Genomic DNA, 20,069 nt, shown 5'->3' on the forward strand with positions numbered 1-20,069 from the left:
GTAAAAAACTGAAACGAAGGACATACTTGCACCGCTGGACACGTTCCATGTTTTTCTGTAACGGCTATTCGATTCCAACTTACAAATGCGAATTACTGATGCTCTTATTGCTATATTAAAAAAAAATGTTCAGGCAGCGTTTTAATGGTTTCGAGGCAGACATAATCTGGGGTAATCAGTTTTTCCGCGGGTGGATGCAGAACGGAGGTCGTACGAAGGTGACATACGTTTTCTTAAATGAGATTATATAATTTTTAACGGACTAATGAAAATAAAAGTTGAAGTATCCAGCAAATTAACAATAATAATAGCTCCCGAAGTGAATAGATTAATAATTTTGTATAAGAAATGCGAAGACGTATCGACTATCGCGACAGAAATTATACGACTGCGTTTAAAAAAACGTATGTCGAAACTCGAATTCAATTGCTGTGTAAACATCTTCTTCGCACAACAAATAGTTACGTCAGTTACACCAGTAATTCCTATTTATAGATTAAAACCAGACAAACTTCTTTGTACATACTTGTTTCCTAATAAGATCTGTGTAAACATAAATTTCTAGTTTTTCGGGTTTCTATCGTGGTTTTAGCTGTGTCCCGACGTCTCGTCGATATTTCCGGTTACCGAAACTGCTCTACGTCTGTCCCGAAGAAACGAACTTGGGTAGAAAACCTAAGAACCAAAAACAAATATATAGTCGTTTAATCATCGTGAAAGTTTCGAATCTAAAACGATCGGATCATATGCGTGATCTCTATAGAATCGAACGATACGTTTGTTCCAGAGGTGACGATGTACAACGATCGATCGAGCTGCTGGACAAAGTGCTCTCAGAGTACGACGAGCACGAAGCAGAGGGCGAAGGTGGTGGAGGCGTCGGCGTCGGCAGTGGCGGTGGCGGTGGCGGTGGCGGTGGCGGCGACGGTAGTGGAGGTGGCAGCGGCGGAGGTGTTGGGGATTGTGGCAGCAGCACCGAACCGAGTATTGGCCTCACACCCGACGACGAAAGTCCGTCCTTAGGTATCTTTTATCCTCTTTTCTCTTCTCCCTCCCTCCTGTCCTCTCCTTCGCCCCCATTCTTTCTATTTTCTTTCCTATTTTATTCCTTCCTTCTCTTCTTTCGTTCTTTCGATTTTCGTCATCTCGATCGTATCGATTACATGCTCGTTTATCTTCCTTTTTAGCAAATTACTTCTTGTCTTTCCCGCTCCCTTCCCTGTCCCGTATACTATCATATTATTTTTCGAGACACTTTTTATTATTTCCGATGATTCGCCACGGGTTTTGTCAGTTACGTTTTTTAATTATCACAGCGGTTGGATATGATCTCCGGTATCTTTTTAAATGAAAAGAGTAGGTCGCAATATTTTTCTCTTTTTTCCCTTTTGTTCTTTTTTCGTTTTCGTTAAAATAAGTAAAAAGCGTCGTACGAATACATGTACGTCCTATGTACTGTAGTTTTCGAGCTATGGGTGATTAGAGAAAATGTTCAAAGTGTCTGTCTCGTGCCTCAACACGTCAGCTGCGTTGAAATAGCTCTACTTTCGAGCTGCACGAGAAGGAAGTCACGCGACTCGATGGAACATTGATACGCGACTCGTGCGTAGAACTAAAATTGCTATAAAAATACCAGTGAGTTTCGCAATTAATCAGATTCGCTTTCTAAGCGCACACGGCATTTTTTTTTCCTTTTTTTTTGTTGGCTTGCGTAACCAAACGTTATTTTGTCAGGGCTGCTCGTGGGGAAACCACGTGATTTCCAATTAGACAGAAATAAATGATATTAATAACGCTTAAGGAACTTTCCTGCTATAAATGCTGTATGATAAATGGGATTTCAACGAGACTGGTTAATGCTCGATCTAATTGCTGTAATCGGTTTAAAGCTGTGAAAGTTTATGTCTTATCTTATGTATTATTTGCCACGAATTGGTTCATTAACGGATAATGCCTTTCATCCTGTCACTCTACCTCTCTAACGGGTAATAAAAAAGGGAGAATATCTGATCGTTCGAAACGGAAGGAAAAATATTTCATTTAAAAATTCCTCTCGACGACGATAATCTAGCAAAATGTTTCGAAAGATGTAATTGTCTGGCGACGATCGTAACGACTAGAACTGCGGATTTTTGTGCAATTTCGTACCTCTAGTGGCACAAGTAAAGAAATGGAACCTATATAATTATTTATTTCATCCACTAAACGTTATATACTTCATTTAAAATATTTTTTATACTTTCCCATATTATATACGTTTTATGGGACCTTAAATCTCCCAACTCCCATAAATGGCTAAAAATGCGCAGTCTAGTGACGATATTATTAAATCGACGAGACGTTAAAAGGATTAAAATAAAAGGTTCATGTGAAATTTCACTTCTGATAATGTTCAACATATGGTTAAAGAACGCTGTAAGAATAGCTGGTTCTTTTTCGACAGGGCATCAATCCGAGGACGACGGTTACATGAGTATGAATGGACGAAAAGCGAAGATGGCCCTGATAGCGCTGCGTCCAGTTCCAGATTGTCCAGAGCCACAGGATCTCGCGGGAATATCTACGCAAGAATTTCCGCCACCGCCGGAAGAAGCCGAACGAATCATTTCTACTTTGTTGCCCATGTAAGTTCACCTCAGCTTCGTCGCGTTCGAGTCACTTGAAAGGGATCGATTCAACGACACGCTTAGCCCTTCGTCTTGCCGTATATAAACCTTATCTAAATCTTATTGTATATAAACAGACTTTTCGCATATGGTTCGATATTAACACTTTACCGACCGATAGCCGATTAATCGGTTTTTGTCGCCGAAGCTTACCGACCGATAACCCATTAATCGGCTTTTTGTCGCCGACGTTTACCGACCGATAGCCTATTAATCGTCTTTTTGACGCCGACAATTCTTCTCATTATTTGAGCAGTAATTTGTTATTTAGTACTAAGGTACCTTGCTCCTTGCTTTGTAAGCTCCCACAGTTTTATACCAATTTGAAAAACTTACTGTTCGCGATGAACGAAAAGAATGATATTGGGGAGTCTAAACCGAAACAGAGCCAGTGCCAGGGAGAATCTGCGAAGTGCGGTCAGTAAAGTATTAACGACAAACTATAATAATGTCAGTAACAAGAGAGTAAAGAATGGAAGGGAATTGAGAAAAGCTGGAAACTTTGAAGGAAACATTGGCTCACGAAAGTATTTGAAAGTACATAGCGTTAATGAAATTTCAAAATGTTTTATACGCGTATAATACGTACTACCCACACGAGCTAATAACTACGAACGTAAAAGTTTTCTGCGGTGAGTGTGGAAATACGTGGAATCGCGAGCCAGTACAGTTTCAGCGATACTTGAAGCGATAACGAAATCATTTTCTTATTTTAACGAACTATCGATTAAGAATGAGACCATCGAACGAGTTGCAGATTTTCATATTCTTGCAAATATTTACGAAAACTATGTATACTCTGTATACTATGGTGGTAAAGAATTTTCAAAAAGCATTTCGTTAAAATAATTTTCTTTCACATTTTTTCGGAATCTTTGAATTATCAGATGTTGTTTAAATTAAATTAAAGGTAGCTAATAGGTGCCTGACGTTCTGACGATGACGACTGATAATAATTGGTAATCTATTCAAGCCAAGACGGTTGTTCGTGCAAGTGCATATTTTTTATGTAATAAAATGCAAGTAGAGAAATGAAATTTAGATAGAAATTTGTTATCTTCTCTATTTTGCATTTTCTGCATAATCCATACGCTTTGCATATTTATGCATCGATGCATAAATATGCAAGAATGTATTATATATCTGGTGCTTATGTTGCATAGTTATCTCGTTACCGGATAACCTTCTAATCTGAAATTTCGCGAAACGATGGAAAAACTTGAATTCATCGATTTCAAGAGACGGCTGTACGTTGGAAAAGCAATTTTAATTAAACAAATAAATAACGATAATAAAAATCAGAGTATGTAACCGCTACATATAATCGTAGGGTATCGCCTGGAAATTCTTCGAAGAGAAACCAAGGTCACTCCTCTTCTCGTCGAAGCGGTCGCCAACAGTGGATGATAGCCATGGAGGACAGCATACGACATGGAAACGGTAGCACGGTTACCACTCAAACGACTCTCGTGAGTATCCTTGCGAGCCTCTTCGAATCTAAAATACTCGCCTTTTAGTATTCTCACGACTATCATTCCTTTCTTACTACATCTTTATCGCTAAGGTTGGCAAAGCAGCTCTTATTCTTAATGTAAACGTACAGCGGTGTAACGTACAACTGAACCAATAGATTTGTTCAACTTAAAACACGCGGCCAAAAAATAAACTCGTTTTATAAGTATAATACGGTATACGTACTTATTTTACTCGTAGCATATTTACATCTAAACAACTATAACTAATCTTTGGTATCGTTCTTATTCCCCTCCCTTTTCCTTGATCTTTCTATAATCGAGCTATTCTTCTTAGTCACAATCACATATGGGAGATATTTTAACGAGCCTATCTGCAGTTCACATGGCAGCAATAAGAAATGATGATTATTATGGTTCAGTAATGCTCTCCACTGTAGGTAAATTGTATTTTCGCGCAGCCCAAAACTCGACATCAGAGACCGTATGGCTGGGAAAACGGGAACAGCGAAGCATTGAAATTGGCTCAACCTCCGAGCCCGCCGAGCAAATTCGCCAGCTTACCATACGATGGTAAGGTGTCTTTCGGTTGGATCCCGCCACGAACCAATCCAACTACCATCGAGAAACATCGCGAGGTTAGACGTCGATCATCGGAAGAAGATGGCCTCGAGGCGGACAAAACTCATCGACAGAGCTTCGACAAGGATCGAACGCCTCATCTACGAAAGCAACGTCAGAGTAACGAAATCATCAAGTCGAGCAGCGTGGAGGATCGTCTGCTGATGAATCACGAGCAATCCGAGCAGAACAGCCGAAGAAGAAACGATTCTGACTCGAGCGAAGGCAGATTCTCGAGAAATTCCGAATCAGAGAGATCTTCGATCCCACGGTCGAGCTCGGTCAGCGTCGAAAGATATTCGATGCGAGCCACTTGCGGATCATCCGACTTTTCCAGGGCAAACTCCACCTCGAACGAAAGATTCCATTCAGATTTTTCGATAGCCGTGGCCAGTGCCAGTTCCAACGATCGAGTCTCCGTGCCAACGTCCGATCCTTTCTCCATTCGAAATCTCGACTTTGTTTCCTTCTCTTTGCCGACCAGAACAGACTCCAATGAAAGATTCTCGGCACCGACTTCGGACAGGTGTTCGGAGGAACGTTACTCGGACATGTTCTCCACGAGGAATTCGGACTTCTCCACGAGGAATTCTACAGACTTTAGGACTCAATCTGAGGAGGAAAGATTTTCTGACGACTCGTTGGAGGAGCTTCTGCCTCCTCCTCCGCCCATCAGTAAGAGACATTCTATTGCTTGGGAAGTACCTCTGGAGGATGATCCACTTTATGCACCCGGAAGTACCAAGGTGATTGGTAGGAGACGACGTAAAAGCAGCGACGTGTCCAGTAAGTTATTCTCTTGCTGACGAAATTCGGCTCTTGTAACTCCAATATCATGTTAATCGATATATAGGGTAGAGTCTATAGAATTATTTGCCATTAGTAGGCTGCGGATTTTTATCACACGCACAGAGCGACCTCCACGTTAAAATAGTCGTATGAACGTTATGGCGAGTTGTCAATATACACAATATATTTTCTTGTTTATGAAAACCACTCAAAAGCAAAACATAGTCTGTTTCCAAATACATACGACACGATAGACGTCTCTAACGTGACGCGCAATTTTTCATTGTAACGAAACTTTACGCTATTTTTCAGCCATTTGCGAACGTGTATGAGAAACAGCTATTAATCAAAATTCATCCGTATCTCCTGCACACCAACTACAGCTACGTCTGTAACGAAAACAAACATTTTTAAAATAGCTTCTCTTCGTAGCAAATCAATATATTTCTCTTTCCTTTCATTGTATTATGAAGGCCGTTAAGATGCATTGAAAAATATTTGAATTTGGCTAGTTGCAAAGCAAATTGTTCTACCTTAACGTAAACGACTTAACTTTACCCTATATTCTAGATTAATTTCATTTTCGAAAAATTTGCTCATTTTTAGCAAGTGATATAAGTAAGTATCAATTGTAAGTATCATTATCTAATAGATGTTTGTGGATGTTTATGCATTTTCGGGAAGTTTAAGGGTGTCAGAATCGATAGAATGCCAATAATATTTAATAAATAAGTAAATATATAATAAAGTATTTGATACAATATCTCTGATAGGTGAAACAAATTTTTATTTAGTTCTTATTTCTTTAATCACGTTCTTTAATCGTAAAAATATAAAGATGCATAATCACTCACGGTATATTAATATAATCGATCCTGCTCGAAATGAAAATATTCGTCAACTAAATTTTTAATTTCAGGTGTCGGATCAGCATCCAAACTACGCGACTTCGACGACTGGCAAGATCCCCGGTTATCGACCACTGACGATGATCTAGTCTCTCCGTACTCGGATTCTTCGACGAACGAGCTTGATCAGATACGACCCCAAGAACTAACCAAGAACGGCACTTACGTGATACGTCGTGGTCGAAAGAAAGAACGAAAAAGCTTACCAAAAGTCCCGACTAAAACCAAAAGCTTATCGTTTGAGAATAACGAGGAGAATCGGTTGTCCGACGTGAAACGATACTCGAGTACTTTCGATAATATTAGAAGTCTCCTGAGAGAAAATAAACTGGACGAACCTATGAACGATCCACCGATGGAGTTTCCACCGTCGGTTCCACCCGACCTGGTCAGAGTCGTTTCTCTTCCAGCGATTAACGACGAAACCGGCAATTGGCCGCGAGAATTGGAAGTAACTGTCGAAGAGGAAGAAAGTTCAGACCTTTCGGACAAGGATAAAAAACCTCGGGAGATGTTCGAGCTGCTCCAGTTGTCGTCCTCGTTATCGTCCAGCGACAATCCTGAGAAAGGCAGAATCGATGTCGATTCGTCGAATCAAGAATCGAGAAACGCTACCGAGTTGAACAGCACGTGCAACGGAGTTTCGCTATCAGCCTCTAACAGCTATTCGAAAGGGTTCGCTGGTTTAACACCGTCTAGTGGAAATGCGTTTAACGAGGAACCAAGAAAATCTCCAAATTCTAGTAACGAACATGGATTAACGTCCAAGATCCCTGTTAACTTACTGATTGAAGATCAGATTGTGAAAAAGGCTTTGAAGGAAAATCGCAGACAACTGGAGAAGGTCAGTGATGCTATCAAGGAAATTGAGAATGTGAAGAATAGCGAGTCTTATTCGGAGAGCAAGACACGATGGGCAAGGAGTGGAGAAGCGAAGCAACCATTGGCGAGGAAAAGCAGTCTTGACAGCGAATCGAATGATCGTGGAGTTGTGGATCGAAGTGGAGCGAGGAAACAGCACCATGATTCGGATTTTGATTCGGATACAGCGTCTAAAGCCAGTCCTGAAACAACGGATATAGAGGCAAAAAGAACTAATGGGTCGGATATCTACGCGTCGGGGAAAAGATTGAGACAGAATGGAGTTGAGACTCATAAGAATGATCAGAAGCAGATTGAAAATGTGATCGACGCTATTCTTGAAGATTCCAAGAATCCAGATTTTCAGGTGAGTTTTTCCTCATTGATGTCGAAAGTTGTACAATTTGAGCGAAGAAGAAAATTCAGGATTTTCACACATTACAATGGCGAAAGGATACATGTGAACGAAGACCATAGAGGAGAAATATGATAAATTTGATTATAATATCGATAAGCTTGATGGATAAATGGAAATATTCTAATATGATACGTTCGGAGGGGAAAGGAATTTGAATTAAATGTAAAGATATAATATATAAAACTAATGATGTAACTTTTAACTTTTAAAATACTCAATTGCAATTTTGTTCACATCAGCAAAGAAAAATCTAATAGCGCAGAAAATTAATGATATCGTATTGATGATATGTTTGCTTCTAGGTGAGCGTGGAAGTTCTTGAGTTTCCTCCGTTACCACCATCGCCTGTCGAGGAAGCAGACGAAGAAAGTTCAGACATCGGTCAGACTGCCGCAATCGTCTCTAAGCCAAAAAATCATAGCAATCGAACGATGGAGTACAGACCTAGGGTACCACCTCATCGTGGACCTGTTGCTAATCATTCCCTCTCGGATTCGAAAGATCAACAAACGTCTCTCAATACCAGATCCATGGATGCTGGATTTTCTCGGGGTAAAAGAACAACACCTAGTGCCACCAATTCCAGACGAGAGGTGCGTTTTACGAAATTTAAGCGAGGTGTTTTATCGTGTTTCAGGTAAAAAGATACCTAATAATAAGAATAAGAAGGTGAGTCACGAGAAACAAGATACGTAGATGTTTCCCTTACTTGTTTTAATTCAATGAATGACTTCTCAGTATAAAAATTACAGTATTTGAGGGTTATGTAATTACAAGTTTACAAATAACGAAATACTTACTCATAAATTTGATTAGTTGTGAAAAACTCTATATCTGTTATTCTGTTTCTGCTTCTTCTCGTCGTTCACCTTTGCATACTCGCTGTAACAAAAAATTATTATTAATTGTTGCTGTTGTCGTTGTCATGCATTATTAGTAGTGATCTATTTTTCGTAGCAAATACCCGTAGAACGAAGGACTTTGCCTACGGACCTACCTGGACCTTCACGACGACGTCCCTTCACCAAGAGACATTCGCCATCGGCGGAACCGTGCTCCTCAGTTGGAAATGGAGGCTGTAGTAGCAGTACTAACGCAAACGGGGCAAACAACGGAGCTTGTAGCAGTACCGCTGGTGGAACCACCGGTAACATAGCGACTGGTACCAGCGGAATGCAAACCTCCTGTTCGCTTCCAGAAACCCCTGTTTTCGCTAGAGGGAGCGACATTCCCAGAACTCCCCAGCATGCCAGCAATTCGACACAGATGCGTCGACAACCTGGTTGGTACGCTCCAACCACGGCTACCACCGGGTAAGAATCGTCTTTTTCGATTAAGTTATTGATTTTATCAAAATTTCAATATTATTACACATCTTGTCTTCCACTGTATTATCACGTTTCTTATTACGCCGCTTTTGTTTTTCTAAATATTTCACCATTTCTTTTCACCGATATAGTAGTAGTTAATATTCTTTAAAATATCACTTTTGAAACATAAAATAAAAAACTTTTACGTATCAGTATAATATATATATACGTATATGTATGTATACGTTTTCTGTTTCTTGAGAACAGTTTCTCTGATTCTGATCTGAAGAAACAGAATCATTTACTAAGGAGAACATAGAAAGCTTAAAATATAACTACGTTATTGTTAAAAACGATGTATGTATTTCTAACTTGTACAACAGTTTAAAAACTTGAAAAATGGCGCTTCGTACGTGTGCCATGAACGCGCTTGCGCGAACATAGCCACGAATTCCCGCGTAAGCAATTACTGTTGTTGATCGTTGACCGATTGCATATGCACGTGTATACTGTATACACAACTTAAAATTGATAACTCGATTCAACGAAGGAAACAAAAACAATAGCGATAACAGGAGTACGATAAAAGTGGATAGATAAGATAAAAAGTATAAAAGTTGATATTCGATGTGAACAGGTATCGCAGGAATAACCCGGGTTTGGAACAGGCGATAATCGGAACCGAGTTGTTGCGATTAGCCGGTGGCCCGAATCGTGGATGGTACCCGACGAGGAAGGCGAACCAACCGCGGCCAGCCTCGATCGAACATCTCGAAAGACTAAACAACGCGTATGATCCACGCTTAGCTGGCTCCGGAGACCAAAGGAAACCATTGACTCTGCCGACAAACATCACACCGAACAAATACTTCGGCCAAAGTAAGCACAGCTCCGCCTCCAGCACTCGCGAGGCGCTACGGAGGGTCACTAGCTTGCTCATCAAGAAAGGTAAGCGCTGGAATTTGCGCTATTACAAGAGCCCGTGATCGTGGAAGCAGTGAACGTCACCGCGGCCGGGCCTCTAGAAAATACGATGTCAGTCGCCAAGCTATCTCGATTCACTGTGAATCCTGTTTACTTCACAGATCGTCATTTTCTGATCTCTAACTTCGCATTAAATCGAGTTCAAAGAATTTGCGTTGTATTCTAATGAAATTTGTTTCATTCTCTGATTGAATTAAGGTTAGGTAGATCACAAAATAACGTTTTGTGATGTAAATAGATTCACAAACCGAGTATTGCTGCGAACATGGTTTTCGAAGTAACGATCGATTTCCCCCTTATTCGATAAATCGTTATCGCTTCTAGAAACGAAAACATTTGTATCTTTATTCTTAGAGGTATAACGTTTACGACGACGACATCGTTACAATAATCGATAAGTCGAAGTCAACGTCGATCGAATTAACCTCAAAATTAAATTGATCGAATTTACATATAAGAGTGTATAAAGTAAATCATCGTTATTTCGAAAGTCATTCGCATCGAGTTTTCAAGCGGTTTGACACATTTATCGGAATCCATGTAATAACCTCTTCAAAGCAACGCCAATAGTTTCTCTGACTTACTTCTTGCGTGACCTTTCGTGGCACTGAGTGTCACCAATTTAATTCTTGCTATCTTACTGCTGTACATGGTTTGTTTAAATAATTTGCTTTTCATAATAATTCTCATGTCTCCTATTGTAAGAAAGAAACTGGGAACTTGAATCTTATTATCTTGAAATATCAGTTTCTTTCTCACGATAATACTTTGATATATCTATATGTAGTTATCGCATTTTTATACTGCCATTAACACGCTGCCGATGATCGATTTATTACTTTAGTACACTTTACTAGTTTAATCTAATTTTTTCTATATTACTTGGAAGATGCTTTGACAGGTTTGTGTAGCGCTACAGCTATATGTGTATTCCTGCCACATAAATAAAACTCTCCTGGGGGTATTCTAACCTAGAACTTGTAAACAATCGATTTCTTTTTCTCATTTTTTAAAAGTATAGGTTTTCTGAAAGCATAAGTTTATGACAGGACTTTTCCGAAGTTGTAAAATGAACGAAGTTATAGGAATTTGAAGATGTTATACAATATATAGGACGCGAATTTAAAAGCGTACAAGTTTTAAAAGGATGTTCGTTTTTCTTGAAACTGCATTTTTCTTAAACGATTAAAAACGACCTCTCAAGTTCAGTTTGACTGATTGACTCCAAATTTTGCCCAGAATTATTAAAACAATCTTCTCTATCTTTTTTCCTTTCTCTTTTCTCGATCGCTGTCATATCTTTCCCAATGGGGAGCTTAGTTTCCGGTAAGCCACGTGTATTTCGTCGCGTCGTGATTGTACAGTGGTTCCATCTGGCGAAAGCTCCGCAACTAGGTGGGACGAATCAACTGACCTTGAAAATATGAATGTACAAGACAAGAAGGATAGAGGAACAAGGCCTCCCTCCTCCGCGTTACACGCTGCAAGACTAGCTTGTACATTTCCACGAGGCCACTCAATTTTCATTTTATCATTAAAACACATTTATGTCATTCCACTCCTTCTATTTCAATGCCTATCAACCTTCCCCATTATCTTATATCGTCATATAGTTTCGAAGTGTAAAGAGACTCGAGAATCGATCATATCGGTCCAGGTTAGACTATACACAGTCGTCGACCTGTTCTCGAGTCTTGTAACGTGGATAAGGTGTGTGCTCTTCTCTTTTCGAATAGCGCAACGTTGCGCCGGCCGGTTAGGGCAGTCGAAGAACCGGTATAATAAGAATGGTAAATGCTAAAGATTCACTAGAAAACTAGCGACGTTGCTGGAGCTCGCGATTTCCACGTTGAAATATCTCCTAGTACGAACAATACATCCCACGTCCTTCCACCAGTCGTTCACGTTATTGATTCAACTACGCATATAGAAGAAAATGTTCACTTGTTTCTCGCGGCGCGCGACGTTCCATCTTCCAATGCTGTTTCCGATTTCATTGCCTCCACGTTCGTACGAGGTTCTATAGAGGAGACACTTTATCAGCGACCATACACGTTTTATACGAACGAATGTATGAATCGATGCTGTATAGTCGGTCCTACGATGGATACGTCTAAATTATGTACGAGTAAATTCGCTGTAAGCAACATGAATTTGGTTGTGCCGATAGAGAAAACGGGCGCGTCACGGATCAATACTCATCCATGCGGAGATAGCGTCGACCGAACTGCATTTTCTCCTTCTTCGAATGTTACTCATCCAACATTACCAACTCGAGTCAACGACCCATGTCTTAGTCTGTTTTTTTTACGCTAAATAGAATCAAAGAGTATTCTACGTCATCCTGCTTACGACAGCATCTTCTGAATTTATCCGAATTTATACATATACAGCGTTTCTTCTATTTTTGTGTACATCGAATAGAGTCAACACTGAACACAGCGAGAGAAAGCGAAAATAACATGGATGTGCGCAACCCTGTGCCTCCAGTCCGCCTTATCACCGCCGGTTATTTATTTATAGAACGTCGCGGTATCGATGCTCTGAAAAAGAGCTTCCGCGCATGCGAACCAGATAACGCTTATCCTTTATTCAGCTTTCCTTCTTTAAAGCGTGGGATCCGTCGGGAAATTGAGCTAAGCTACGCTTAAGTACTGTACTAATCGTAAGTTTCAAAATATTTCCTTCCATACATACGCATGCATACGCATATACCGAAGCGTGTCGACCAGAAGCTGAAACATAGTAGAAGCTTAGCTTTCGGTGGAAACGGTTCGGTGTACATAATATGTACTGAAACAAATATAGCAAACGTAGCATAGCTTGGCGTCGCTTAACTTTCCGGTAGATCCTCAGTCAGGCATCTTTCCAGTCTCGACCTTTTCGCTCCATATAGAAGCTGGGTATCGCTCGAACAGAACGACGTAGCGTGTAACCGTTGAAAAAAATGGTTGGGAGAAAAACAGCATGGGGTAGCAAAGGCGATTGACCAACGAGGGGATGTTTTCAGTTTGGTTAGTAAGCGGCCGGCTCGCTGGACGGGTTGGGTTCAGAGCAGGGACGCGTGGGAAGCCGGAAGGACACGGAAGGGGTGACTAGCTCGACTCGAACCAGGGGTGGTGGCAATCGTTACTCCCGTCTGCTGTTGGTCTGTCTAGCAACCCTCCGTAGTCGACCAAATGCCATCCCTACCAAAGCGGGAATTTATATCATGGTCGTCGAGCTGCGTTCTCAGTGAGACTTTCCACCCAATAGAAATTGCCGGACTATCACTTTTTTTCACCCTCTCCTCTTTCCTTTCCTCTTTATTTTACGCGATATTTTCCCTTCATTTACCTCCCTTCTTTGATTCCTCCCTTTTGTTCTTCATCTTTTGCTATTTCAAAGTTACAAAAAATATTTTAATCGATGAGTTTCTCTCTCTCTCTCTTTCTCTGAGCCACCAGCTCGATGACTGCACGTTTTTCATGGAAACTGTGCTATAACTGTTATCATCGATATTTCTAATTATACCTACGTCATTGCACTCTGCCAGCATGCAGGGGCTCACTGATGATACATGTGGCATTTGCCAATGCCTCGAGATCGATCTACCGGGCGGTCAGAAACATCTGACGAAAGTTTCCATACTCGGTGAATAATGCAAATAGAAGAGAGCGTTCCAGCTACGAGTTAAAATATTTTGGATATATGAGGTTCGACATTGCCATGCCTTTATTTAAAAATTCTATCTATATATTTTTATTTCATGATTTATCCCTTTACTTGTCCTTTTATTTCTGTCAAAGATTTCGTTAAAAAGTTATCTCATATTTACATCTGCAAGGACTAAATGTAATTGGGATTAATAATTTGCTATATTAATTTTTAATTTCCTAATTATATAAGCTTGTAAGCGAAGAATGAGCCAGTTAACAACTGCTGTGTAGATACGGCAATTAACTCAAATTAACTCAAAACACCTTACTCTATAAAATTAAATTCTACGTCGCGTCGCACGATAGCAACCAAAAACCGGTATAGCATTTCGCTTGCTCGCTCTCAGCTCTCTACCTGTCACTGTATCCTCTCACAATCAGTTACATGATAAATCCGCTGTTTTTCTTTTCTTTTTCTTTCTTTTCTCTCGTTTCTCAATAATCAACGTACATATTTCCAGCCACTGTTGACAAATTGAGAAAAAAGCATTTGAAAAATCGTTCGTTACTTATCCGTATCATTCGTTATTCTCCGAGGCAGCTGATAACCCGTCTCAAAATTCACTCTCAACATTGACAAGTCGAAGGAAACTGTTTTGGTAATGAAGAATTTTCGTCGTTATCACTTAAGAGAGCGTGTGGAGAGAAAGAGGGAGTGTACCCACGTGCGTACGTCTGTGTGCGTGGCGGGGGGGGGGGGGCATAAAAGGATGGGTCAGAGCAAACTGCGCCAGACTGTGAGTCGTGAACGTTTGGACATTTAGAATGTCAGCTGGTTTCAGTATGTTGCCAAGAGAGATTCCGCTTGTCCTTGAACAAACTTAATCTTGCTTCCCTTCGCCTTATCTCCGGGGCTGGAGATTTACTTGAAGACATTTTTTTAAACGTAAATACCAACTTCTTTCCTTTTATTCCTAAATAGAAAAATATACACGCCTACGTTACGTCTCACAACTATAAAACTAGCCAAAAAATTTTTATATGCTATGTTATTTATGTACATGCTATGTTAACGCGATGAGTAGACTGCAAATATTTATTCAAAGTCATGTTTATGAAATGTGTTTCATCTATTAAATATTAAAAGGTGTACTGTCACGTGCATTCTGTATATTTTCCTACATTTAAACTTCCCATAAATTCGTATACTTTTTATGTCTTTTATACTTTAAATATATATATTTGTGTATTGTATGTATTCTGTATACTTTTGTACATTGAAACTTCTCAAACATTCACATACTTCAATATTTTGTATATTTTTGCATTCTGTACGTTATATGTATTCCGCGTATCAGTGCATCCTGTAAATTTCGCATAAGCACACAGAAATCCGTAGTGCAGTCGCAAGGAAAGTAACAGTAGACGAAAGATAGAAAAAGAAAAGCGAGAGAGAACCTCGTTTCAGTTGTTCGGAAAATTATCGATCGATTCGAATATCGTGAACAAAATCACTTGTAGCACGAATGCCAAACCCATTCACTCTCGCTATCTTTGGCTCGCAACGAACATAAAATTGCAACTAGTGTCTGCATCTTCGAGGAACAACTAAAAATACCGTATCGCCACGATCGACCGACTCCACGCTCTTTGTTTCGTTTCGATAGATCTGATTTCTTTATTTTCATGGTTAAGCCATAAATTATGTGTTATCGTCTAGATTGTCACGTGCTAGATAATAGTAACGACACTTAACCATGGCATTGAATAAGAACCCTAGACACGACCATGACCTCGATCGAAGGTAACTCATTCGTTTCTCGCGCTCTTTTCCTCTTTTACCCTTTTGCTCGTTTGTTCGCCGTCTCTCTGTTACTCTTTGTCATTCCTAAACAGCTATCAGTACAACTTCTTTAAAGTTATCTAATGGGTTGATCGTAATAACGAACTAGTAATCAGAGAAAGAAATCCGTGGAAATGGGAAAGTGGAAAAATTGTACGGAGAGATCGAATTACATGTTTGTAGGCGCGTTTGTAAAATCTATAATCTAATATACCTGGTGTCTCGGCTAAACGAATACCTGAATACCTGCGTTATCTACGATCATACGAAAAAGCTTTTCAAGACGAAGTTAAATCATATGAACGGACTCGTGTAACGGTGGAAAGAATCTTTTCTCAGCTTCGTCTTTTTTCTTTTCTTCTCTTTCTCTTCTTCTCTTTAAGAAAGAAGATTTCAAGGTCATCGGTATTTCCTAAATAGAACTCTATATATCTTTCTCACACCATGAATGTAATTTTGTATTGTCCGTGCAAAAGTATTCAAGTATTTATGTTAGGAAATGAGGAATTTAAAAGATATTTCGATTTTAATTGAAATGTAGCATACGAAAGGAAGAGAACAGAGACAAGAAGAGAAAACAGAAACGTAAGAGCGTCATTTTGCCTCTTTCTTTGTCTTTCACACGACCCGAAAGCGTTATAAAATTAGGATTAAAATATAAAAATTTCAACCAGGTATTTTCAGACACAAATACTTGAATATCTTTGCGTGGGAAATAAAAATGTCTTGAAATTTCGTGAAGAGATGACCTTGAGGAAAAATCCATTCGTTATATGTGTCCCTTGAAGCGGTTGAACTCTGTCTTGAGAAGATTCTTCATACGTATACACCTGTAAGTCAGATGTTTAGGTGATTTCCTTTAGCTAGAACGTACATAGAATTCGTACAATATCTAGAAAATTTACGATAATATTTAGAACAGTTACACGGTAAAGATGAAATTTCCGTGACGTTATTCCACGATACGAAGCAAAATAGGACAGAAGCGTTGAATTGAAACTGCGGCTTCGGTAGAAACTGAAGACACAGATCGGCCAGGCTTCCCAACAATTTTATTTCCAATCGTCGCATCGTTTACAAAGTTAAAGCTGTTGGCAAAGATCTCGCGTCCTGTCATCCAAAGCTAGCCGCTGAAACAAGATATGGAGAGGTTATTATTATCCTGCCAGAAATAGAGTGGCGAACGTATATACTGGTGGTTATTACTGGTGGCCGAATAAACTCTGGATGGAAAGGGAGCAAAGGACTTTGGTATGGCTTGGTTTAACGCTGAGACAATCTTAGAGAATTAAGAAGAAGTTGTGCGAAGCTGCGTAACCATTTGCACGTTACTTTACGAATCGATAGATTCTACATGTAATCTGCTCGAAAGCGGCTTTAACTAGAAATGTTGCTCGCTAGGATCAGAGCGTGTCCTCGCTGTGTCGTGTTCTTACCTGGCATGCGGCAGCCGCTGGATTTTATTTGGTGAATTTTCAAGGGGAACACGCGCTGTACTTGAAGATTATCTGCAAACGTTGCTATACGAGTGATCTGGTACTCGCTTATGTCCTTCGTACGCGCGTTTCTCCTCTTCCACGTTACACTTTTTAACTGCATTTATTTTTCGCTAGCTTTTGCGTAGTGATCTGTGGTTTCCCATTGCCATCAGCCGTATAATTCGAAAGAAAACAATGTTTTCCATTTTCTTACACCAGAACTGGTTTTCGGCTGTTTCAGGAAGCGGCAGCAAGGATGGCAAAAGTGGAAAGGACAATGCATCACCGTGTGGCCCATACGCAGGTAAGTTTACATTTTATATCCTCCATCTGCCTTTACCATACTTTTACGATTGAAATAATACACATCGGTAACTGGAATCTCAAGGTCAAAGAGCGAAAATTGTCAAATTGCGAAGATTTTTTTAGTGATGAGTTCAAGTCCAATAATTGCAAGTTCACTCCATACGGTTCGACTACTATACTCGTAACGTGTAATAATTTATTCGTTATTCTTGCAACAAGTATTTCATTTTTACAAGCTGTTTTCCCACCTTGTGAGTATTCGAATGAATTAGAAGGAACGTTATCTGGTTTTCGTGACTTTTCTCTGTTCCTCAAAATTAAACAAATAATTCAAAGTTCTCGTACAGTTAGAAATGTTGGGAAAACTACGACTAATCCAAATCCAGTGAAAGTTCTCTAGGATGAACATCCGTAGCGCTGACTTAAGTAATGAAAAAAAAGTCCCCTTCTCTCGGTGTATCGCTTCCCGGGATCTGCTTGGTAGACTTAAAGTTGTAAGCTAAAAAACCTTTTATAAATAGAGTTTCGTTACTTTTTAAACAGACCATGCACGAATAGCGTGGTGAATTATGTTCCAATGCAAATTATGTTTCGTATTAAAGAATATCCAAGCTGGTCCAACAATAAAATACGATAATGAACCGAATAAAGTTCATCGTCATAAAATATGTAAAGTATGTATGTAAATACAGTTCAAAAAGTGCAGCAAAGTCGATCCACGATTTATAATAAAATGAAACGGAGAGACGAAGAAACGGAGAAAAGTAGAGAGAGGGAGAGACCAACAATAAGTGGAATAACTAATTGAAAACGAGGCGATAAAATAATAAAATCACTATTAAATCATCGTGACAAAAACACTGTTATGGTAGAATATTATTGTGCAATAGTGAGATTAATAATTTGACTCGTATTTTTGCGATCTGTGTAATTGTTCGAATTTCAATAGTTTCTCTTCGCATATAATTAAGAAGACGAATTGTTGATCCAAGTTTGACGCCCTTCCTGTACCATACGATACGATTCGGTCATATTCTATGCCACACGGATACTTATCCTTGTAAGTACTTGTTTGTAAGCTTTTTATTTTATCGCTGGTAGAGGGAGAACGTGGCTGTGTGTGTGCACACGCATACATCTTTGCACACGTAACATAACCGGTACACACATGGCATTCCAAAATATCCATTCCCTTTCCACCAGCAATTTACCAATGTCCGCCTCTAGCCTGAACAGCCAACAGCAGTTCTATTAATATTCTTTGGTTATTTTTGAAAAAGCTCTTCTTACCAAGAGAAACAGAACGAAGGATAGAGAAGAACTTTATGTACAAGCCAAACAACGTTTCCTTCAATTTGCCTGTAAAGGTGCGCCTAGAGCGAGCTGTATAAAATTCAAGCGTAAACGAAACATGTAAATTCCGTCGATATTTGACGATTGCTGGCCTCTAAGAACGCCGGAAAAATATTCGTCTGATCGTTGTAAATCGATCAACGAACAAATTGCTCGACGAACGTTTACGCTAAACGAGCGTAGGCTAGTGCTGCTCCTGCTCTATCTATGTTCTATGATCGTTTCGTCTAATCTTAACACTCTGAACAAAGACCTCGAGAAGTATCTTCATTGCCACGACATGATTTCTCGCCAGTAACAAGCAACATTGCTGTCAAGTTCGGATAGTTTGGCTAGTCAAGTAACAGAGATCAGACACACCCAACAATTTGCGTGTACTACGTGCGCTACGTAGCTGCACACTATCGGTATTGATCCATACGCACCGTTCTCTCGTTCTCGCTCGCTTTATCCCTTTTCTCCGGCTCCTGGCATCGCAGAGATATGGCCTTCTTCTCACGATTTCTTATCAGCAACGAATACAGAGATAGTGGCATGTGTGAATTAACGCGGCTAACTGTATTCGTGAACCGACCAGGATACTGGGACAAGAGTTGAGAACTTGGACCGATACGATGGTAACCAGGAGAACTTCAAACATAACAGAGAGATATAACAGAAGCATCATTTCGTACGGATACAATGGAGTTCGTATTTTCCCAATATGATATATTCTCGAGCGAGTTGGAGCGCATCGAGAGATGGAGGAAGAGTGTCCGCCGTCGCGACGGTCGTAGCTGGTTTTTAACGTCCGTCGATTCGAAGGAAAGGCCGGAAAGGCCGTCGATTATTATGCAGGCGACAGACAATTGCCAACGCTTCCCCTATTAACATATAGCGAGAGTAAAAACGTGGCTGAAATACACGACACAGTTGGTGCGTCGCTCCAGTACCAGCTTTGCTTGTACATTCAGATTTTAATAATCCAATGAGATAAATAAGTATACGTACTATACTGCATAACACGTGACAATAGAACATTCAATTACAAAGCGAGCAATTTTTATCGGTAAAGAAACGCGGATGATTTGGATGAGTGTCGAAGTAGCATGTAAGAAAGAAAGAGTTTGGCCCACTGTCCACGAAACGTCGTTTGATAGACGCGTATTAGACGCGTTAATGCTCGCGGTAAGTACGCTTTCGTGCAACGATCGTTGTGAAGTAACGTGCACCTAGTCACGAAACAGCAGCGAACCGTTTTCGTTGTTACGCATTTTCATCATAACGATTGGCGTTAATATCGTCGAAAGCGAGGCGCGCGTTCTCTAGCTGTTATAAACTAATGTAGCGATATAGGATGAAAGCGTTTTTCTCGTTGCTCGATATTTTAACGACGGGACAAAACGTATCTCGCTGTACATTTGGCAGACTACTAACGCTGGC

The 20,069-nt window shown here is 40.0% G+C and overlaps 1 protein-coding gene and 1 long non-coding RNA gene across 11 annotated transcripts in view; one reads left to right on the forward strand and one right to left on the reverse strand.

The window, feature by feature from the left end:
* The window catches only part of LOC122576226, a 55,519-nt gene that overhangs the window by 28,454 nt on the left and 6,996 nt on the right, over positions 1 to 20,069 (forward strand). For 5 of the 10 annotated variants that reach the window (XM_043746206.1, XM_043746209.1, XM_043746208.1 and 2 more), the window contains 9 exons: positions 788 to 1,023; positions 2,444 to 2,624; positions 3,997 to 4,135; positions 4,579 to 5,545; positions 6,468 to 7,684; positions 8,038 to 8,328; positions 8,693 to 9,048; positions 9,683 to 9,993; positions 17,230 to 17,292. In XM_043746206.1, coding sequence (XP_043602141.1) covers positions 788 to 1,023; positions 2,444 to 2,624; positions 3,997 to 4,135; positions 4,579 to 5,545; positions 6,468 to 7,684; positions 8,038 to 8,328; positions 8,693 to 9,048; positions 9,683 to 9,993; positions 17,230 to 17,292 — 3,761 coding nt within the window. Of the gene's footprint in view, positions 1 to 787; positions 1,024 to 2,443; positions 2,625 to 3,996; positions 4,136 to 4,578; positions 5,546 to 6,467; positions 7,685 to 8,037; positions 8,329 to 8,692; positions 9,049 to 9,682; positions 9,994 to 17,229; positions 17,293 to 18,243; positions 18,355 to 20,069 lie in introns of all 10 variants that reach the window. The other 5 variants (XR_006319675.1, XR_006319674.1, XM_043746203.1 and 2 more) reach the window with 5 other exon arrangements.
* LOC122576237 lies at positions 10,007 to 17,216 on the reverse strand. Its single transcript, XR_006319676.1, has 3 exons — positions 16,947 to 17,216; positions 16,437 to 16,640; positions 10,007 to 16,340 (listed from the first exon to the last, which is right to left on the reverse strand). It is a non-coding gene; the product is annotated as an uncharacterized LOC122576237 (long non-coding RNA).

Source organism: Bombus pyrosoma, linkage group LG16 (assembly GCF_014825855.1).
Source record: "Bombus pyrosoma isolate SC7728 linkage group LG16, ASM1482585v1, whole genome shotgun sequence".
Classification (NCBI taxonomy): domain Eukaryota; kingdom Metazoa; phylum Arthropoda; class Insecta; order Hymenoptera; family Apidae; genus Bombus; species Bombus pyrosoma.